The 22,422-nt window shown below is 38.5% G+C and overlaps 1 protein-coding gene across 10 annotated transcripts in view; it reads left to right on the forward strand.

Annotated features, from left to right (window-relative positions):
- PKIB (cAMP-dependent protein kinase inhibitor beta) overlaps window positions 1-21,928 on the forward strand; it is a 54,640-nt gene extending 32,712 nt beyond the window's left edge. For 5 of the 10 annotated variants that reach the window (XM_071547895.1, XM_071547893.1, XM_071547892.1 and 2 more), the window contains 2 exons: window positions 15,984-16,158; window positions 20,940-21,928. In XM_071547895.1, coding sequence (XP_071403996.1) covers window positions 16,011-16,158; window positions 20,940-21,025 — 234 coding nt within the window. In that variant the 5' untranslated portion in view covers window positions 15,984-16,010 and the 3' untranslated portion in view covers window positions 21,026-21,928. Of the gene's footprint in view, window positions 1-1,806; window positions 1,951-3,896; window positions 4,081-14,458; window positions 14,522-15,983; window positions 16,159-20,939 lie in introns of all 10 variants that reach the window. The other 5 variants (XM_071547886.1, XM_071547891.1, XM_071547885.1 and 2 more) reach the window with 5 other exon arrangements.
- Window positions 21,929-22,422: the final 494 nt, after the last annotated feature.

A 22,422-nucleotide genomic window follows, 5' to 3' on the forward strand; every position in this document is an offset into this window, starting at 1 on the left:
AACTGTTTTTATAGAGTGCTAGAAGCTTCAGGGAAGATTGTGGTTTTCCTGTAAATTTATATGCTTTTCATTGTATTAGCTACTTTTGTAGAAATGCTGAGATGAAAGCTGGAAAGTGTTAGTTTATTTTGAAGTACTTTGAAATCCAGTCATCTCTCTATGATGACCCTGTATCTGCTGCAATGCTGGACTTTGTATTATTATTCTAATAACTTTCTGGAGCAGCATTTTTATAACTAGTACCTGTGAAACAAGTGGGGGTGCTCTGAGTATTTCCCAAAGTTTAAACTGGGTTTCATGAAGTATTATCTCTCAATATGAAAATGCAGAGGGAAAAATGTTCATCCAAGAGAGAATATGTGGAAGAAAAGGTTATACCTGGGAGGTGCTGAATTATTGAATAGATTGTTGTAGACTTTCATGTTGTTTCATATTGTACCCAAGTTAATACCTAAATTGTGTGGTGGTTAGCTTAATATAACCATTTAAACAAAATTGTTTCCTTTTTTATCTCTTTTCATGTCTAGGTTAAATACTTGAAATAGAGATGACACTGTATAGAAAAGAAATATGTATCTAAGCAAGTTATTTTCTGTTTCTGCTGCCTGATTTTATGTTTCCACTGACATCCGCTGAAATGTCCCATTTTCACTTTAGTAACTAAGTAAATTGGCTGATATGAACAGTTTGTGGTTAAGACCCTTATCTCAGTTGCCCCCATGTGGAACTGTGGAATTGCTCTAGATTTACAGCAACTGAGTTTTACTCATCATTGGTCCCGTGTTGAAGAAACCTATTCAATGTTAAATAAAACCTCACCTTCCACCCACTCCCTCATCTGTGGGTGACTGACCCTTGAAAAATGTCAGTTGGGGACTGTCTTGACTGGGTACAGAATATTAAATCATTTCCTCAACTGAGAAGTTAATTTTTCTTCGGTGTTCCTTTCCTCTTTTTGCCTTGCTGACGTACTCGGCACAAAAGAAGCTTTTTTTATTTATATGGCTTCAAATTATTTCAACCTTTCTGATTTTTAAAAGCAAGGGAGGCTTTGCAGTATCAATTTGCTTCTCTCGTATTATGTGATGGCAGGTTATTTTTGAGGCGACAGTGGAAGCCAGAGCTGCTGGCACAGCTCAAGCAGTGGCTTTCTTCTGTAGCTTATGCCCAGCCTCTCTTGAAGAAAGACCATGCTGTGGGTGCTGAAGGCATACCTGAACCACTAACTTCAAGGTACTTAGCATTTTGGGGCCAGAATGTGGCAGATTGCCAAGAAGCCACACTAGATGACCCTCTTCTTGCAGGCTGGTTGGTTTTCCAGGCAAATCAACTGGCAGCTAAAACAAAATTAAGCAGTGTGGTTATTTCCACCTAGCTTTCTTGTCTGCTGTGAAATCTGTGTGTAGATGCTGAAATACTAACTGTTGTAGACCTTTGCTGAAAATGCATTGGGAAAGTATTATTTATCTTACAACAATGTGAAAGTACTTTTTATGCCATAGTTATGTGTTCTGTCTCTGACTAGCAGAATGCCACTGGAGAGCAGAATGCCACAGAATAACCACAGCTTGCTTCCTTACATTGTGTCCAGGCGGGAGTTCCCACTTTGGGGTGACTACAACAGCATTGTTGGTGCAGATTGATTTGCCCTCTGTTATGGGAAGATGTAGAATTTAGTGACATGGTTGTTAAGAACTTATTTTTGTACCAGAAATGCCCTGAAATAAAAAGGCTGGAGTCCAAAAGTCCACCTGTAAGGCATGTGCTCCTGTATGTGAATTAATAATCTGTTCATTTATTTTAAAGGCATGCAAGTTTATCTTCCTTCTTGGCAACAGTTCAGCTTTCCCTTGGTGTTTTGCTATAGTCAGCTGAAAAGCCAGGCCCTGAAACCACGTTCCAGTTGTTTCTGGGCATCTCTGGTGTTCATCGGCCCCTTTTGGCTGTCCTGTAAGTAGCCTTTTTATTATGCTCTCCTTTGCCGTATTGTGTTCTCTACCTCCTTTAAGCTAGTTTTAAAATATTTTAGCAAGGTTTCATAACCATCTACCATTTCTAAGGAACTTTAATTAAAGCTGTGTTTGTTTCCTTACTGACTTGAGCAGACTAAGCAAACATAGAAATTTCCCTTTATTTAAATGTTTGTAGCCTTGCTAGTGTTCTCTTGCTCACTGGGCTCTACACACTATGGAGGTCATCTTTGTCTTTCTATGCTCTCCTTTTAAATGCTAGAGCAAGCCTCTTATTTGGTACAATAAATGTGGTTAGATTAAAAGCCAAAAATACTCTAGATTATGTGTTAATATTTTGTTCTTTGGCTGTGACTGTCAGTGCTTTAGGGAGTTTCCTGCCGAGAAGTATAGAAAAAGGTTCAGTTTCTCTGTTGGGTGCATCTTTTCCCTCTTCAGAGGGGAAGAGGGTTTCATTGGGTGGAACCATTTATGTGGCCCTTAAAATGCAGATTGTCAGGTCAGTCCTGTAGATACATCAGTATCATGACCAGGTTTCTGGAGGCCTCTATGACAGTGAGGAGGCTGAAATGGAGTACTGGATGCAAACAGCTCTGAAATGCACAGGAATAGCTGCTTTTGGTTGGACCTGGCCTTCAGAGTCACCACAAATTTGAGGGACTCTTTACAGTTTAGGGATGAGTGCTGAAACTTCTCAGGCAGGAACAAATCTTGCTCTTTACTTTTTTCCCTCTATCATCATAAATGAGCAGGGCTTTTTGGAGGGGTATCTGCAGGGATTTATTTTCTGTCAGTGCTCTCCTAAACCTCCATGTCATTGAACAAATCTGAAGTGGTTTGGTTGATGTTCTAAGGAACAGAATGTGACCCATTGTTTTAAAATGACAATAACGTACAGGTCTGTCCAGTGAAAAGTCATGCCTCCCCATCTGCAATCCAAAAAATGCATAATTATTTCTGCATTGTTTTAAGGAAAAAACACAAGTTATAAATAAACCAAACCTTTCAACTGCTCATTTTAAAGTGAGACATAAAAATGTAGCAGAGAAGATCAGAGAAAAATGTTTCCTGTCATGCCTGGAGTCTTTAGTAGCTTTACAAGAAAAAGAGGTCATCTGCAGAAAGACTCCCCTGAAATCTCACTATCTACAGTTTCCACCCAGATTCATGAAAGAGTCTAGGGACAAGGTGTAGGCTCTACTCATGTCCAGTGCTGAGTGGTGTTTAGAAAAAGAGAATCCACCATCTCTAAGAATATGCACTCATCAGAGGAGACCATGTCAAGCAACCTTCTTATTTTGACCTTTTGAATATGTAGGTCTTAATGCAGAAGTAAATGCCACTACATAAAACGAGTAAATGTTTTGAGTACTACAAGATCAGCATAATCCCTCAATGATCTGCACTTGTCAGTATCACTTCCAGGTTTTGTTTTAAAATACTCAGCTCATACTTCCACAAAAAAGAATTCCCCTGGAGTTTCCAGTTAAGCAATGCAACTTAGTCTGTATGTTTCTGCGTCTTTGTAGACTGTGTGCTCCAAAACAGTCTTAGAGTTGGTTTCCATTTATCCAAAAAGAGAAGTATCAGTTTGCAGAAAGATTCACTCAGTAATATTACATATCTGTTTTTTTCTCTCTTTCTGTGCTTAATAAGACAAAATATGGGAAAACAAAACAAAAGAAACCCAACAAACAAATTAAAAAAAAAAGAATTCTGAGGCATTTGCATGGAAAATTGAAAAAAAAAAGAGGAGAGATTGATTTACACTGCTAAGTGTCAGGCTGTAATATGATTATGCTGTCAAAGCTAAAAAAGGAAATGTTCAGAGCTTATAGATATTTTAGAAGAGGTCATTAGCTTAGCAGTTGGGAAGAATTTGTTTATGAGCATTCTGCAGCTCCTGAAATCACACATGTTACACAGGTGTATATATATACAGTGTGGCCAAATGCCATGGAGGATGCAAAACCTCAAGAGGAACTTGTATGGGAGGCCTGACACAAAATATCCGTGCTGAACAGTAATCTTTAAACAACGGGAAAGGGATTCTTTCAGGCGCATCCTTCCTTGGCATCAGAGTGCCTTCAGCGAGCAAGTGAAATAGCAGGTGAGTAACTCCCCCTCTGCAGGTTGCATTGCTCATTCTTCTGTCTTTCTGTGGGGTGGTTTGTGTGTGGTGCTCCTGGAGAAGGGTCTCCGTGGGGATGGTGGAGGCTCTTGCTGTGGTCTTCCTGTGGAGCTGGTGGGAGAAGCTGGGTGGGGAGAGGACACTGGCACTTTCTACATGGAGCCAGCATGTCAGGGAGGCTGTGAATGTGTTGCTGTAGGACAGAAAAAGAGGAGGGAAAGTGTTTTCTGCCATGGGAGGGTAGGAAATGGAGAGGCAGAGCTGGTGCTGCAACTTTCAGGGTTAAGGAGGGAGGAGTTAAGGTGGAGGATGTCCCATCTTTTGCATGACCTCTGTGGCAAGTCAGGGTTTGACCATCATGGTTCCAGTGCTGGATGAGAGCGCAAAGGAACCACCTTCTTGTGATAAAGCCAAGTAAGGACTGAGCCTTCCTCACCTCCTAGCCTTCTAGGAAACATCCTGTACTACTCAGAGTGTATACAGGCTCTTTGTAGAGCAAGAAAACCCAGTAAGGTCATGTTTGTGTGCTTGTAGGGGTGAAACCAGCAAGTCCAAATTTCAGAGGCAGCAAAGAGCCTGATGATTCAAGCACTCGCCATATCCGTAGGAACTCAAGCTTATTGGTCTCCCACCCTGTGCCAGTCCCTGACTACTGGCAAACAATTCTTCAGGAGCAGTCAGCAATTCCTTTCTTAACTAAATCTAGTAAAAAAAGTTTCATTAAAATTGATGTGACTCAGGAATGGCATGTTTCCAGCAGACCCCTGTGCAGTGGAAGTCCACATTCGTCTGTTACGAAAATCCTATCCTATTCTGCTCCAAAAGAAAGCAACATTTGCTCAGACTGATCTTACTTTTGCTTTTGCTACTTTTCGAAGACTGGCTCTGTAGTAACATGTCAAAATTTAAACCCATCTCTCACTCGGAATATAGTAGACTAAATGTTAAATTAAAACTTAAAAGATGAGGAGAAAGCAAAGTGATTTTTAAGCTTTTAAACCCAAAAGATTCACTATGTGGAATTTCCACTAAATGTTGTTTGTATCATAAATAGGAACAAGACTTGATTGCTTGTTTATATTTGGTTTTCATCCCTACACTTTTCTTTAAGCCTCAATGGCCCATGCAAATTAAGAAAGTTAAGTATAAGTTCTGTGGCTCATGGCATCCCAACTAAAATAGCCTGAGTGTCCAGCCATACTTAGAATAATAGAATGGTTTGTGTTAGAAGGGATCTTTAGAGGTCATTTAGTCCAACCTCCCTGCCAAGGACAGGGACATCAGCATCTACACCAGGTTGCTCAGAGCCCAGTACAACCTGACTTTGAATGTTTTGGGGGATGGGGCATCCACCACCTCTCTGGACAACCTGTGCCAGTGTTTTACCACCCTCTGTAAATAACTTCTTCATTTTTCTAATATAAATTGACCCTCCGTCAATTTAAAACTTCTACCCCTTGTCCTGTAACAACAGGCCCAGCTAAAAAGTCTGTCCCATCTTTTTTCTAGTCCCCTTTTTAAGACTGCAAGTACTTCATTCAAATCATTTACAAAAAGCACTTTTAAAGTTTCTACTGTCATCTTTTGAATCATCCTATATGTTTTGGTTATTTTCACAGCCTATTTATGATTTGAGATATAAATACACCTTTTTTGATCCCTATCTGAGGTATATTATCCAGGTGTTTCAATAGCAGGTCATCTTTACTGAAGTATCATTACCAAAATGAAAAAGATTCTTTTAAAGCCATCTGCCTTAATTTGAGAGAATTTTAATTGAATTAATTTAAAATATATTAATTCAACTGTGTGGAAATTACCTGACTGCCAGCCTCAGACATGCCTTGGAAAGGTCTGTATAGTTCTTCTTCTTGTACAACAGATAGGCTATAATATTTGTAGGTAGGGATTTGCTTTTAGGGCTTACTTTTTCTGAGAGACAATAATTTTCCTCAATTGCCAAGTAAGCTCAGTGAGACCATAAAATAATTTCCTTAGTCTATTTTACTAGAAATTTGATTGAAATACTTATTTTTTTATTAAACTAGCCTATAACTGTGAAGCCCTAAGATAAGAAAGCTTTGTTAATGTCCTAGGCTAAGGGCATTGGAAGGTAATAAAGGTGATGCATATTTTGATAAAATAGAAGTATATTGAAAGGCTAAAGAAATTAAACCAAGCAAATCCCAGGAGCAATTCTACTGACTTGTTTAGGCTTGTAACTAGTATGAATTGTCCCTATTAAACCTATTCTCAAAGGAAAAAGAGACATTCTAAAATAGCATGAAAGTCAGGGAGGTTTATAAATTGCTATGATCAATGGTATCCTTTCAGCAGAGACATGAAGGAAACAAATGGAGTAATCTAAAAATAGGAAGGCAGGAGCAAGTGTAATACTGCAGATACAGCTGAAGTGTAAAGTTAATCCAAAAGAAGTTGTAAGAAAAAATTTCTTAATGTGTACTGTAGATAATCATAGAGCCTATCTGTTTCCATCATTAGTTGTCCATGATTAGTTGTGGATTTTTGATTTATTTCATTTCTTTCATCAGTGATATTCAGTGGAGCAGTGTGTAGCTAGCTCATTCCTAGAAAATGTAAGAACAAGATGCTCTCAAATATTTGTGCCCCCATATTCCTTATTCTTTGGAAGAAGTTTTTCCCCCAGTCTCAGAATTTTCCAGCAGAGGAGTAACTCTGAGGTTTGCATAGTTCTGATCTTTTGTGCCTGTGGGTGTAAATACCCTTCAGTCTCTGACCTTTATCTGTGCAGTCACAGATTTTCTGGTGCACAGGTAACTAAGGACTGTATCATCAAATATCTGATCCTCTGCAGACAACTCTTATCACCAAACCTGAGTCGGACAAATCCAACTCAGTGATCTGCTGTGGAATGTCAAGAAGTGCACTCCTAGGACTGTTTCCTATGTGTATTATCAAATTTCAGTGGAAGCAACAGAAACCTACAGAATTGCAGGGTCAAATTGTAAACCTGTACTATCAGGATATGTTTCAGTGCATTGTAATTGATTGAATTTATTTTTTTTACTTGCAAGTGAAAGTCTATTGTAAATATAATTGAGAAAGTCTTGTGAATTAAGATCATTACTTAACATGTAAGCCTAAAAGAAGATAAATTTCTCAAATCTCAGTCTGTTTTCTTGGTGAGTCACTATTGGAGGGGGCAAATTCTTCTAACTGTAATTTCATTAAAATCAGTAAATAGAACTACTGCCAAGACTGAACAGGTAAGCTCTAGAGGATATGACCTGAGTGGAATTGTATTAAAGTAAGCATGGTTTATACTGGAGAATTAAATGAAAAATTATTTATTTAATATTGAAGAAATACTGTTGCTGAAGCAAAAATTTATGCTAAATCATAAATAAAATATGAATTGAACATACAGAGCAGGGAACTGAGGGTCCAGATTTAAAATGCAATTTTCAAAGACAGTGCAGCAAAGTCATATAACTTCTCAAAATGTAGCTGTAAGTCCTATTGATTTTTAATCTTTGTGAATGTTAAAGTCACTGACATGTCAAGCACAGGAGTAGGAACTTTCAGTAACTCATTAAGACTTCTTCAGTGCACCAGATTGACTTGCAGTTGGGGGTTAACTCCATTTTGTTTGTATTAGACTTCACTTGCCAAATGGCTGTTTTCTGCCCAGGCACACTTTAAAAGTCACTAGTCACTGAAAAGCACAGTGTTCTCTTCTCTGTTTGTTCACCTTCCCCTGAGGGCAAACTGAACCAAAATGATTTTGTAGAACTTTCCAGCTCCACTGGTGGACTTAAGGACATGGTCAAGAGAAAGTTTTTAGGGTAAGGAAATATCTTTTATTAGTTAGAAAATTGTAATTGGAAAGACCTTCGAGTAGACCAGACATGGCTTTATAGGACTATCCTACAATAGTTCACTTAAATTTGCAAAATTAAGGAGTTTTTACTACCCTTGGACTGAGTTATTAAAATTATATTTTATTAACTAATTAAAGGTTTATTGTGTTGAGCAAACATGATTTTCTTTCCAACATCCTATCCAGTGAAGAATGCCAAATGAAGTATTTTGGACTGTATTTCCAGATGCATTCATGAATGAGCCAGGACAGTAGTTCAGGAAACCCAGATCACTTGTGGAGTACAAGAAGCAACTGAAGTGAGAAACATATGAATGATTATGGGGGAAATAGTTATGCAGAACTTCATGATGAAAGCAAAGAATGCTGAGACCCTGAGAATGGTATTTGAATGAGGTGTTGGGGTGATGTCTGCAAGAGATATCTTAGTGGGCTTTCAGACTGAGATTTGGTCTTTGTGAAGAAGTGGTAGAGGCATCAACAATAAACCGTACTGAAATAGCTGAAGTTGTCAAGTGCTTTACCTGTCAGACTGGTGCTTAAGGAAGATATAGAATAATAAAAACTTGGAGTGTTAGATTCACAGATTCACTGGTGACAAAGACAAGCAGGCTTTGTTGCAGCTTGGTGTGATAAAGGAAATAAAATTAGCCTTTATTAGTATGTTAGCGCTTTAACTGCTCAATAAAGAATAGAGTTAAGCTGACTTTGCTTTAAATGCTGTATCTAGACCTCTGTGTGTAACTAGGAATTAATACTAAGTTTCAGTTCCTTTTTTGTTGATTTGGTTGCTGTTGTTTTTTTTAATATTAGAACAGACTGCTATGAGTAATTTTTGGTCTGGAAATTGTGACTTCTCCTTGTGTGTGCTTGGCACTATGAAACCAGAATGCAGAAATGAAAAATTAAAATTGCAAAGTTTTGCTTCAACTTAAAGAGAAAAATGGTGCTTGGATTTTGTTGGAATGACTTGTCCAAAATTTTCATCAGACATAAATCATATCATTAGAAGACAGAGAGTATCCTATGCGGTCTTCAGGTGAAGAAATGCTAAGGCTAAGGGGTGTGACTACAAAACTTGCTAAACCCAAGTATTTCCATATCAGTAAGGTGCAACTGACCTGACCAGGGAAGAAGTCCATGGAGAGGATGGGATAGTCTCCTGACCATAAAAAATACAGCTCAGAGGTTTGAAGAAGGAAGAATTATACAAATGAAATACAACTAATCTGTTAGCTGTCTAGCTACTTTGCTGCTAATCTATAGGTTCTCTATTATGTCCTTCTCTGTGCTCATCTGGCATCAGATTTAGTCTTCTGAAATTTTCCTCAAACTTGAACAGGCCTCTCTTCCTCCCCGCCTCTCTCTTGCTTGCCTTCCAAAGAAGGCTTACATAGTTGTAAACTGGTCTGTGTTGCAGAAGTGTTTGTGGGATGCTGGGACAGCAGATGTCAAAGTAGAGGGAAAAAGGTCTTTGATTCTTCCCTAAAGAATTATCAGTTGAAAGACTGAGAAACAACCAAATTGGAGAGGTTGGGGGATACTTATTTCCTGTGCGCCTTTGGCAATGCAAAAAATCATAAATACAAGTGAAGTTCAATGTTGTAGTTGCAGGGCCTCTGAAAGATTAGCCTTAAAAATTATTTCTAATTTCCAAATTACTCCTCACATATACTCCTCTAAGTAGGCAAAATTCTCTTGGATTTCAAGCCAGATGCAGACAGTAGGAAAGGATTTAGAAGGTTGGCATTGTGTGGCTGAACTCAGAAAGTGATTTGAGGGTATGTGGGACAGGTGATATTTATACATTTTGCAACAGGAAATGAAAACTCTGTGAGGATGCATGGCCAAAATATAAAAGGAAGAATTAGATTGGTCAGTTGATTTGTTACCGCTGAACTTCATTTCTTATTCCATAGTCAGTGATCTGTTTGATTTCTTTCCAGCATAGCTGAGTTTGAATTGAATTGTGTTTCCCATGAAGTCAACAAACATTTATGTCTGTCATTGCTTTTGGTCACTCACAGACGCTTGGAAAATGACATGCTTTCCTTCCTGGTATTGACTGCCTTCAGCTAATGTCACTTCATTTATTACTTATTGCAAGTAATTTCTGATTCAGTTGTTGGTATCATGACCCCTTCTCCTCTCTCCCTTATTTTCTTTCACAAAGGGAAAATTGAGCCATTACTTAGAACTGCTGTTAGTTTTGTAATGTGTCCTGTGCATTAGAGCACTCAGGGATCAAACACAGTTCACAGCAAAGCTTTGTACTCTCTATGGGTTTATAGAGTGTGAACTGCACCACCATTCTCCAGAAGTGTAAAGGAGCAGGATTAATAGATTATGTGGCTTTTTTCCTCTTGTCCTTCCCATGAGTATAATACTGGCTTTGTGGAAGTGATAAGAAAATTCAACTGAAAGTTTCAGAGTACCATTCTGAGGAAATAAAAATTCCTACAGGTTTGGCCTTGGCTTTCAGATTCTGTGCCCCAAAATGAGGAGATCTGAACTACAGAATCAAGATTTTGGACTTTCATTCAGTGCTTCTGAGAGCACCAAGGCAGGAAATGGAAAAATGGTATACTCATGATACCCTAGGCTGACCAGTTTGGTATTAGGAAAAACATGTATGGAAGCCATTTTTGCACGTTATTAGTAAGGATGTTGCCTCTGGTGCAAGAATGTAGAGCCGGTCAGGTATCCAGAGCAAAAGGAACACACGAGATCTTTGTGTTAAACATCTGTCCAGCTGTGTACACTGCAAACAACCAAAAGTGAAAATGTGTTATACAATATACCAAACTTTCAAATATCATCCCAAAAATATCATGTGTTATATGGGCTGTAACAACCAGACTGACACACTGTAGAAAGACTCAGGCATGTTTCTGCACTGTAGATTTACTGAGATTGGATGTAACTTGGTTTCCCTGTAGGGAAAAACAACAATTTTTTAGAGAACCTGGACTAGAGAGGCAAGCTCTTAGTACAGGAAAGCCAAACCATCTTTCTAACATGAAACATTGTTTCAAGTTTAGTGATGCATTCAAAAAACAGAAAGCTAATAAATTTGCTTCTTTTTCCATAGTGATTCACTTCTAACATTCATATAGTTAGCTACATTGCTTCTGTGTGTTAAGAAACGTGTGGTGTCTTTTTGTAAACCCCAAACAAAATCGAGATAGATGTGTTTGGATATATATATAGTAAAGACCACCTGCTTATCTTCTGTATGCTTCCCAGTATTAGGACTACCAGTGTATAACAAATGTTCCTGATGTGAAAAAAACATAACAATTTTTTTTCACAACATTTGTTATGCAAGTGTCTAGGTTACTGTTAGTCATTGTCATAATCTTGGGGCTGTCTTCCTTAAAAGCATGAATGTTCCTGGTTTGTTTGTTTTTTTTTTCCTTTACTGTGATCCAGAAATACCTCAGGATAACGTATAACGATTAGATGAGCACATATAATGAGAATGTTCCTATTCTGAGACCTTCGGTAAGAGGAGACAAAGCCATCAGGATGCAGCTGCACCAGAAGTGGATGTGAAAGTGTGGCAACTGCATAGCAAGGAGATGTGGTCTTCTTCTGACTTGCACAGTCAGAAGCACTTCATCCAATAAGTTTTCTGTTCCGTTCTCCTTACTTAGAAAATTTTGATCCCTCAGGTGCTTGGAGAACACTCATTACTTACAAGTAAATAAAAACAAACTAATCAACACCAAAAGGACTAAAGTTCTTTCTGAATATATTAAGATGCTGAAATGCATCTCACAGTAAGAGACTCTCAAGATACAGACTCAGTCTGCCTCTGAAAGTACTACTTGGGTATTGTATTTTTCATCTGTTTGTGAGAGGATTTAATGTGTTCCAGTTTGTTCCTACTAAGGGGCATTCAAAGGGAACAGTGTTTGGGAAGTGTAGTGCTCTCTGCTACAGGCAGAGACTGCTCAGAAAGACCTAGAAGAAAAGTTTCTGACAGAATGCCTGAGTTGCAAGCAGTGCCGTCTTTCAGTCTTCTGCATGGAGTGGAGTTGCCACAATACCAATATCAGGAACCTTTTGACATTTACTGAAGAATAGTTTGTCCTTCGAAGCAGAACAAATCCAGTGTTTTTTCTGTGTTAGTAGAAAGACTAGAAGAAAAAACATCTTTCACAAGTACTTAAGGTGGTAATTTATCTACTTCCTAACAAATGAGAGTGAGGAAGAGACAGCTGTGACATTTCATGTAGACTGCACCTTGTACAACTGAGCACCTTGAAGCATTATTTTCCTTGTTTCTCCACACAAATTGTTTCAGGAGACTTATTTTTTCTTTTCCTTTGTCATTTATTTTAATACATTCTCAACAGCTTCTTCTGTGACTCATTTTCCCCCAAAGGGCAAAGATTCAAACATTAACAAACTAGCTATCTCTCAGAAAAAATGCCACTGATAGTTTGTTTGCCATTGTTTTGTCTCAGGACACTTACTTGAATGTCTGATATATCAGTAATTGAGTTTTGCCTTTTGTTGTAGCCTTTCTTTCCCCCTTGCACACCTTAGTGGTCCGTTGTGTGTTCTGAGTGGTCCTGCAGGGATTTCAGAGGTGCATATGAGAGGATTAACCTAGTACTCCCAAAAACCTGGCCCGGGAATGAGCTGCAAAGTTAGCGTAGTGCCATGGAGTACTGATGGGTGCTAGTTTGAATGCCTGTCAAAGCCTTGGATCTCCAACTTTAAGACATCCACCTGCCTTCCTATTATTGACCCTTTGCAAATAGCCAGCACCCCATGCCAACTCTTCATTTCGTCATGGTTGCCTTTCAGGTGGCGTGGGCTTTTGCAATGGAAAAAAATGAAGCTGGGGAAGTACAGAACCTTCTGTTATGGAAATCTGACATTATTCTTTAGAGCTGTTCACCATTCATCTGGTGAGCAGTGACATGAGAGAAAAATGATAACAGTAATTTAGAAATTGAGCGAAGCAACTGCATGCAGGCAAGATGTATCTTTATCTGGGAAAAGGCTAGGGCAAAATGGGTTCTGTGAAGCTGAAGGTGATGTTGCCAGCAGGAGGAGGAGTGAATTGAGAAAATAGGTGCTATGCACATTGTAATTATTGTTTACTGTATGAGGAAGGATGAATAATACTGTGCTTAACTGATGCAAGAAGATGCTAGAAAGGCAGATATTTCCTGATGGATATGTTAAAAACATTAAAGGTAGAAACAGATGAAGAGGAGAAACTCTACTTCCTTACTTGGATGTAGACCTTAGAAAATACTATTATAAGAAAGCATCAGAATTACATTGAAAAAATTTCTTAGAACATTAAAGAACAAAATGCCACTTCTCTTGAGTACAGCAGCAAGCTATTTTGAATAATGTCTGTCATATGTTTGGAGATGAACTTAAGTTTTTATTTATGGACCTAAATGGACTAAAGTATTGTAATGTCAATTCTAAGCCTGCTGGGGTAGTCCTTTGTCTTTCAAATATACTTAGAGAATATCCTGTGCTAGCACAGTGTAGCTTAGAAAAATCAAAGGTGAAAGCATAATGATAACTGCTATGTATGTAAAGGATGGTGTACTTTTATTATTTTTAGATAGCTACATTTCAGTTATGGTCACCAGACATATGGATAATGATCAGCTGATTTTCTGTCTGACAGATGTTGTAGATTTGTCTCTGCAAAATTTTTAGTCAAGTGCATAAATCAAAATTAATGTACACAAAAGCACATCAGACTGTATCCTTCCTCAATTTCCTGTGTTGTCTAATATTGTGCAATGAAGGGAGATTGCATCCAAGGAGAAAGGGATGTGCTGGAGAGGAAAGGGGTGGATTTGAAACAAGTACACAAGGTGGGTGAGGTGAAACTGTACTGCAGAACAGTAGTTTAATACAGCATGAGTTGTAGAGTAGATTTTCTCCATTTAGAAAGTAACCATTTAGGGACCAAAACATCCATGCAGGAGAGAAAAGAGGGGGAAAAACTCCACAAGGCAGGCTTGAGAGTCTTTGATGTGCTTTGATGCTAATGTTATTCTGTAGATCTTCGTGTGAATAGCAGTCAACTCTCAACAATATTACTGTCTTCACTGTATAAATACCTGAAATGAAATGGGCAGGAACTGGTATTTTGGCACTGGGAACAAATTTTGACAGTTTACTAAGCAAAAGAAGCTCCCAAATATTTTCTGTTCCGAAGTGTAATTTACAGTGTCTTTACTTGCTCTGGTGAGCATGTGAAGAAAAACGTTTAGAACACCTGCAGTTAAGTAAATATGAACATGCACAAAAAGCTATGAGACTGCGTCTGTAAACATGGCTTCTTTCTCCTTGTTTTTATATTACATGTCAAGTGCTGATCTCACCCATTTTAATTAATACATAGTATAATGCAATATCTAACTGAGAATGTCAGTGCATGTACTTTATGTATTTTCTCAAAAGTTACATTCTTGAATATCCATGTTTTTATATTTTTGCCACCTACAGAAAAGATTCATTTGGACTTGACCTGTTTTCATGCAGGACAGGAACCTTCTGATAAACCTCCAGGTCAGAACTTTCAGTTACTGACTTTGATTAAAGAAAGTGGTTTATTTGCATGTTCAGATAATCTTTCGACTTGCAGATTTTACTTTTGCCTTCATTTCTTGACAAAGAAATAATTTCTTTTATTACAGAGTATTTAGACATACAAAGTAGATTATTTATTCTTGTTTTTGAAGTGACACAGCTGAAAGGCACTTTGAGAGAGAGAATGTTTGTGGTGGAAATGCCAGATCATCATCAATAATGAAATTTCTGCCCCTCCTTCCTGCACATCAGCGCAAGTCATGTTTGGTGTTAGTTTTTTCTATCCATGGAATCAAAGCACTTAATTTCCCAACCGTAGCAGAATTTTAGAAAGGTTTCCTTCCCACACAGACAACACTAACATGGTTGTGACTTTCCTTATCCACTTCTTACCCTAAATACAGCCAGTTGTCAACCGAAAGCTGACAGCCTTCCATCAGATTGGTCTCCTGTCCTGTGTGTATCCCTCCCCACTGAAAGCACTGACCATACAAACAAAGTTCCTGTTTCCACTTGCATATAGAACTGCATTTGTGTAGAACAAGTAACTGCAAGTTTTTGAGGAATAGATTCCTATTTATTAGAAATTACTCTGTTAATTATCAGAAATTATTGTGTAAATTCTGGTATGATAGTCTTTTGTGACTGCTTATTTCAGTTTTCACACACTATCCCTGTGTGCCACCTGCAGCCAAGTATCATCTTTTGCTCTGGGTGTTGTCATTTATTCTGTTGCCTTGGGGTGTGATCCTGCAAGCACCTCTGTGCCTGATCCAAAGCCCCTTTTGGTTGGCAGTTTTGCCATTCAGTTCAATGGGCTTTTGAGATAGGGATCAAGGGAGCAGAGCACTGTTGGTTCTGTTATTTTGAGGATTCAATTACTTATGAGATAAGTCACATGCACAAGTGGAAGTTCAACCAGGCTAACAAGGAGCACAGGAAAGCAAGTGGTTTGGTATCTACTGAATAAAGAAATTTTATGAAGAATTTCAGTTTGGTTTTGAGAGGTCTTTTTTTGTATAATTTGCTCCTCTGTGAAATGAGTTTGTTCTAACCAGATTCTAAATAAGAATCTGAACAAGATTCATAATAAAGAAAACATGCTTTACTTCTTACATACTGTATGACAACAGAGAGTTTGTTTCCTTCCAAGTGGTAGTGTGGCAAAACCACTTAAAAAGAGTGAACAGGTAAAAAGACACACGTATGGCTGGCAGAAAGGCTGCTGACCCTACAGGTTTCTTGTAGGTACAGAGTTGAAATGCACAGACATGCTTTTCTTCTGGGGCAGAAATAAAGCTTAAGCGGCCAGTGTGGAAATGTATGGCTTTTAATAACAAAAGAAGCATTTGGCAAAGCCTATGGCTGTTGGATTATTGAGCAGGTGATTAGCATCCATCAGACTACAGCTGTTTGCTTCTTCTGTTTGTTCCATATGCAGATGTTGCTATGAGGAAAGGAGTCAGCGATGACTGATGTGGAGCCTGTGGTCACAGATTTTGCAGCATCAGGACGGGCAGGGCGCCGGAATGCCTTACCAGATATCCTGGGCTCTCCTGCTGGTGCTGGGACTTCAGACCTGCCACACAAACTGGCTGAGCTCTCTGTTTCAGAAGGTAATGGCTGCACATGTAGACAGGAACATTTTTCTGCAGTTGTCCTTTGCTGTCTCCTTAAGACAACTGCCACTATGCAGTTCTGATGTCAAGACTAATATTTCTTTCTTCATTTATTAATAAATTCAACTTTCCGAAGCAGTTACCACTTGTACCTCCCAATAAGGCAAATTAATATGAACCTTTAGTAAGTCTGCCATATCCACCCACAGATTCAGTGTTCATCAGCCTGTGGAAACTGTTCAGCGCTGGGAACTGAATCCCAGTTTCCCTGAGGAAGTTGTGTTCGGGCTGCATTGATGGCCAACTTGAAAAACCCATCACTCCAGCTATAAATTCAAGTGTACTGCTACACCGAGATAACTTAGCACAAGACAGAAAGCTGTGCTGTTAATCAAATGACAGTTAACCTAATTCAGGCATATACATTAAGAGCAGGGTTTATAGTGTTTTCCTCCTGCTAGTAGGCTTTCAACTTTGCTGTCTGAGACCAGTGCCCTATTTTGCCATGTCCTTTAATTTGATAAGGTGCTGTGTTGATTTAGCAGAGGTTTAATCACAGCTTTATTGTGAGTTTTTTACTTTAAGGGTGACTTTAGGGGGATTTTCAGATTCAGAAAAAATCTGGTTTGTAATGCCTATGAAGTGAAAATTATAGGTTGGCCCTAAGTATGCTTTACCCCTACTTTTTTAATGTGAATGAGAAATCTTTTCAGGAAACTTTTTCTTCTCATGCCCATTATTGGGGTCACCCTTTGTCAGGCTAATGTAGATTAGATTAGCAGTGGTCAGAGGAGGCAGAGGCAACTCAGACTGCAGTGTGATCAGAAAGCTCACCGAAGACAAAGGACTTTATTTTTAGTAACAGCTTCACTTTTATCCACTCCTGTATATAACATGCCAGCACTCTATTGGTCAATAGTTCACCTATCATACATGGAAAGATTCTACTGGTCACAAGGCATCCACATTTTACAGGTAGCTCTCTGGTCCTTAAGGGTGCACTCCTTAATTACCTCAGACCTTAGAAGATGGACACACACACACTGTCACTCCCACAGCCCATCACTGTGCTATTGTGACAAGTGCCACCAGCATCAATGGTCCCATATCCAGGAGCAGTGACGGTGTGGGTGCAGCACAGGGGTAGGTATGCTTGCACTGAGGTGTGGAGGGTCCATGAATATGAACTGAAGTAGATTATAGGAGGAATCTTATTCTCTGAGGATGCATGTCCTCATTTTACATTCCCTGAAGCAATTATAGGAAGATGAGTTCACGGCCTCCTAAAGCACTACAAAAGACTCTGGGATGCTGGTGGAAGATGGGAGGATTTATTTGATAACAAATTGTTGTTGCTTTGGTGATTTATTTTGTATTCATGTATTTGAGATTCTGTAATCTAAAGCAAACATGGGTTTTCTACCTTCTGGCCAGGTAGAAAGAACATTTCCAGGAGGAGTGAGAAGGGACTGAATGACCTTATCCTGACTTGAACTAGGAAAAGAGAGGAAAATAACAATCTGAATGGGTACTGGAAGAAGGCATTACTTTTGAAAAAGGAAAATTCAAAGATTTATGAAGAAAAGAGAGTGGAGATAAACTAAAAAATGGGAAAGACAGCAAGATCAGATACCTTCAGGCTGCAAGGTAGTAGTGAGGGGAACTGGTTGAATCTGGAAGAGCAGGTGGGATCCCTGTGTCATAGTACATTCAAAGTAAAGCTGGGAGCCCTTTGCAGTTAAAACTCCTTTGTCTCAAGGAGAGTATTTTTCTCTATGAATATGAAAATTATATCCCTACAGATTTTCTTCTTCTGATGTGTGCAACTGAAGCACTGGAAATGCATTCCAAAGTCCAAACAGTCACTTAACTTTTAATGTTTTGGTTTTCATATATTATGGAGGTTTTTGTTCCAAATAGCTCTTCTGCCTGGCACAGTCAGACCTCAGCAGGAGAGAATTACCAAGGGGAGGTAGATGAGAATTTATGTTGTTATCAGTATCAGGAGCTGTGGAAGTGAAGTGACCAGTCCAACCACTGAAATATTCATTGCTATATTATGTGTAACAAACCTTTGTATTCTTTAGAGCAGTGAACTTTGAGGGAGGTGCACCATGTTAAACAAAGGACAAAAGAATACAATAGCTGTAGATAAGTTTCTTGTGTTTGTTTCACTTTGGCCTCTGACAAGTTTAGTAGTTGGAAAGAGTATACTTTTAAAAGCGTAAAAATTTTCTTTCTTCAGCCTTTTTTTTTTCCTCCCTGAAAAATAAACAGGAAAGAGTGAAAGTCTTGTTATAAGAAATGTTACAGCATAGCATAAAATAAGTATTTAGCCCTCCAGACAGAATAGTCCTCCTCTTCTGGTCCCCATCCAATACATTAAGAAAAAATGAAACACAACTATGTTAGTTTTATGAAGATGTAGCAATGCTTTCTTACAAATACAAGGACCAGCACTGCTGGGATTTGAAGAACAATTAAGATCGTGGAATTGTCCTTTGTTTTTGTCATTGACATACAGCTGTGCCAGAGCATGCTGGAAGGGAGCAGATTCTGTTATCAGCAGTTTACAGCAGTGATAATAGGAAATTAATATGGGATGCAGTTAGCTCCACTGACTGCTTGGATGCTTTTTGGGGATGGCAAATCCCCAGGCATCAGATGGGAATTGCAGCCTAGTTGTGTTGTAAGTTGAACTTCTGATGAAACAGCAAGCAAATTGAGAAGAATTCATCAAAATAGAAAGACGGTCTTGAAGTTCAAACACTGTGACAGGGAAAGAGTTAGTTTGCAAAACATTTGGGGCTCTAACAGGCATCTCTTTTGGCCTGTTTCAGGCTTTAACAATAATTTGCTAAAAAACGAAAGTAATTTCCAGCTCAGAACAAAGAACTTAGATAAATGAGAGAAGTGGAGAAGATGGAACATGTGGCTATATAAAGTATGCCCTATTTTGTTTCTGCTCTGAAATTCAGATTCAGTGAAGATTATGGGAAATGGTGAGGAGGACTCTCTCCATCTTGCTTCAGATTTAGCTAATGCTCATTGGATCATACATTTCTTCTTTTTAAAATGCTGTCAGCTGCTGTCATAGTGAAAAGTCAGGAACAGGATGTGCTAATACCTTTTGTCTGGCTTAGAAGAGAAAAGAGACTTTGCTTTATTCTTTATGATTATGCAGGGATTGTAGCTGTGTGATTCAAATGTCCATGTACTCTGCAAGCCACACCAAATTAATGTTCTCATGAGATAAACAGGAGAGATTCTGTCACCAGTTGTTTAACTTGGAGCCTAACTGAAGTGAAGACCATCTGTATCCTGTCTGATCATCCTCTGATGTTGCATAAGTTTTGGAGGGCTGAGACTTTCCATAGGTGGTCTAGTGGGAGGTCATACTGGAACCAGATTAAATAGCTGATTGGTGTCACTGGTGATCCAAAGGTTGAAGAGGAGGTCTCCCACATTTGGTAATCTGCATTAGGGCACCATTCTGCCAATAACCTTTATTGTTTGCTGATTTTTTTCTAGGTGATTGTGTATAACTGTCTGGAGACACTCAGCAGTTCAACACCTGTTAGCACACTTAACTGGTAGCAACTATGAGATTAGATTTCCTCTAACAAGCCATTTTTCTCTATTCTGTCTGCAAGACTCCACTAATATTAGACATCCAACCCTCTACAGAAACTGCCAATAGAAGTGATTGCTCTGTCTCCCTTTCTACAACAGTGCTGTGATATATAATGCTGAAAGGTATAAAATAACTCAGTTCTTTATTTACCAGTATAGACCTCTGAAGGCTCTGAACTTCTGATCGGACTTAAAACATAATTGGTTTCTGCCAAGAGCTTTAGCTGATGAATTGTGTACAGCATTATATATTTGCTGTGATATGTAGGGACCAAGACATGTACCTCTTTTGGGTGTTTGTGATATTTTATAGAAAGTCTCCAGGGCAGATAGCTGAAAATGTACTCCTTAGATTATGGCTGTTAAAGTAGAAGATGGTGCAGCCAGATGTGCTGAGCAGACCTCTCCTTGTCCCCAAAAGCTATGTGCTGCCATAGATTTGAGTATTCTGTTACCCCTGGTACAGCCATGTGGGACTTAAGATAATGTGAAAATTATTATGGTTTGCAAGGAAATCAAAGGAAGAGGAGTTCGTTTCTCAGTGAGTAAACTTGAGCATCAAAAGAAGCAGTGTGGAACTCTTCATGTAATGACCAGGCACACTGGGGAGCTTTTACTTATATTAATCATGTAAGCATTTAATCTATGAAAGAGCAAAGTTCCAAATCAGATTAATAAAAAATCCCTCATCTTGTGAAGACAGGGTGAATTCGCATAGGTATTTATTGGCAAAGAAGGTCAGACAGATAACTGGTGTGTTCATAAACTGAAATGTTATCTACCTGAACCAAGCAGTGCTCAAAGGAACACAATATTCTAACTTGACTATGGAAACTACCTAGAAAAAAAAGTATAACGGTAATACAAAGGCATGTCCAATCCGTTTCTCAAAGCCAAATGCACATTAATCAGTATGTGCAAGGAGCAGCAGGCAAATCGACACCAATAGGCAACTGCCTTTGGAAGCTGCCTCTGCAAGTTCTTTATCTTTTCTTTCAAGTTAATCTCTCTTTCTAAAGCATCTATGACTGTGGTAATAAAGAGCCAGTCTAAGCAGAGATGATCAGTGAACTCAAATATTTGGCTGCATTAAAAAAGCTGTGAGAGTATGTGTGGTGTAAATGTTTAATTCTATCTATTTTTAGATGCAGGAGCAGAGGGTGGAGAAGTGCCATCATCCAAAGCTGTGCTGGAAAGTCAAGAGGCAGAAGGAAAAAGCAATGATTCCTAACACCTAAAGACTGCTGGGTTAATTGAAATCCATCAACAGACTTTCCAGTTTCCCTGTGTCACCCTTCCTGAAGTGTGGTAGTGACTTTAGCAGCATAGACATGGTTTTACAACACTGCACCTAGATGACATTAACATGGATGACATACTGTTTTGTCTACTGTCATTCTTCAAAACCAGTGTTCCACACATCCAAATAGGAAGAGAACTAAAGAATGTATCTCATGTTCGAGATTTTCTCATGGTTATATTATTCATCCTAACTAATCCTCTTTGACAGTTCGCATTAATATACCTAGCAGATGTATCAGGAATTAATGATTGTTTCAAAAAAAAATCCCATTTCTTAATTTTCCAAAACAGCTTCCTTCTCTCTGATACAGAGGTGTGTTCACTCTCCCCACCATGATATTAAGTATATGTTAGATTCTAGACAATATCTGTAATTTATCTCCTGAGATTTTTGTTCTCATTAGACATATGTAGATGCGTGTGAGAAATAAAAACAATTTTCTTTTCTTTTTCCCCCCTGTCTCCAAAAGGTTTTGTAAACTACTTAAACACCAATGTTTGTTTTCAGACTCTCTTTAGCTCTATTTGATTGTGGCAGATCATTTCAGTTCTCTGACTCTTAGCAGTCTTGCCACTTCTGTCATTTGTTTTCAAGATGAATATTGTAGTTGTTTATGCCTATCTAAAATAAAGTAGCCATGTTTGTATATGATGAATATTGTTTAATCTCACTGTGGAAGTTAAATATTTATAATCTTTTCTGTCTTGAGTTGTTTCCTTAATGTTTCTCATGAATAGCAAAATTCCATAATACATACTTTTATTTCATCTAGATTTTGCTTTCTTGTGTTCTGACAATAAAAAATTTCAATCGTTGTGATTTTTACAAAGATTTCAGGTAAAGGTTTTTGTCTATTGAAAGGAATTGTTTTGTTATCAAGGTCATGCTTCTGAAAATACTTGGCATTCATTCCCTTTTGTAGGAGACCTAAGATTCAGGTACGGACATGCACCTTCACTATAACCTGGGGCAGCAGCCACTTACTTACATCTTGAAACCTAACCAACACCAGCAATCAAATGTTTTTATTTGCCCACTGTTGGGTTGTAGCCAGACAGAGGAAGCATCTCTGATGGGTATATTCCATATTTGACTGGTATTCCATCTATAAAACATTTGTATTCTACAGCTGGCAGAGAGCTTGTAAGAGGCCTCTCTGTAAAACTTCCATTCCTACTGTGCCTTTACTCACACCCTGGCTTTTGGGGACCATTCAGTAAAGAATCTAGTTTCATTCAAATGAACTGACACTTACTTCCCCCCTCTTTAAGCTTTATTCATGTAACAAGTGCAACATCTCATTTTTCTTCGGGTTTGAAAAGGTA

The sequence above is a fragment of the Pithys albifrons genome, chromosome 2 (assembly GCF_047495875.1).
Source record: "Pithys albifrons albifrons isolate INPA30051 chromosome 2, PitAlb_v1, whole genome shotgun sequence".
NCBI lineage: Eukaryota > Metazoa > Chordata > Aves > Passeriformes > Thamnophilidae > Pithys > Pithys albifrons.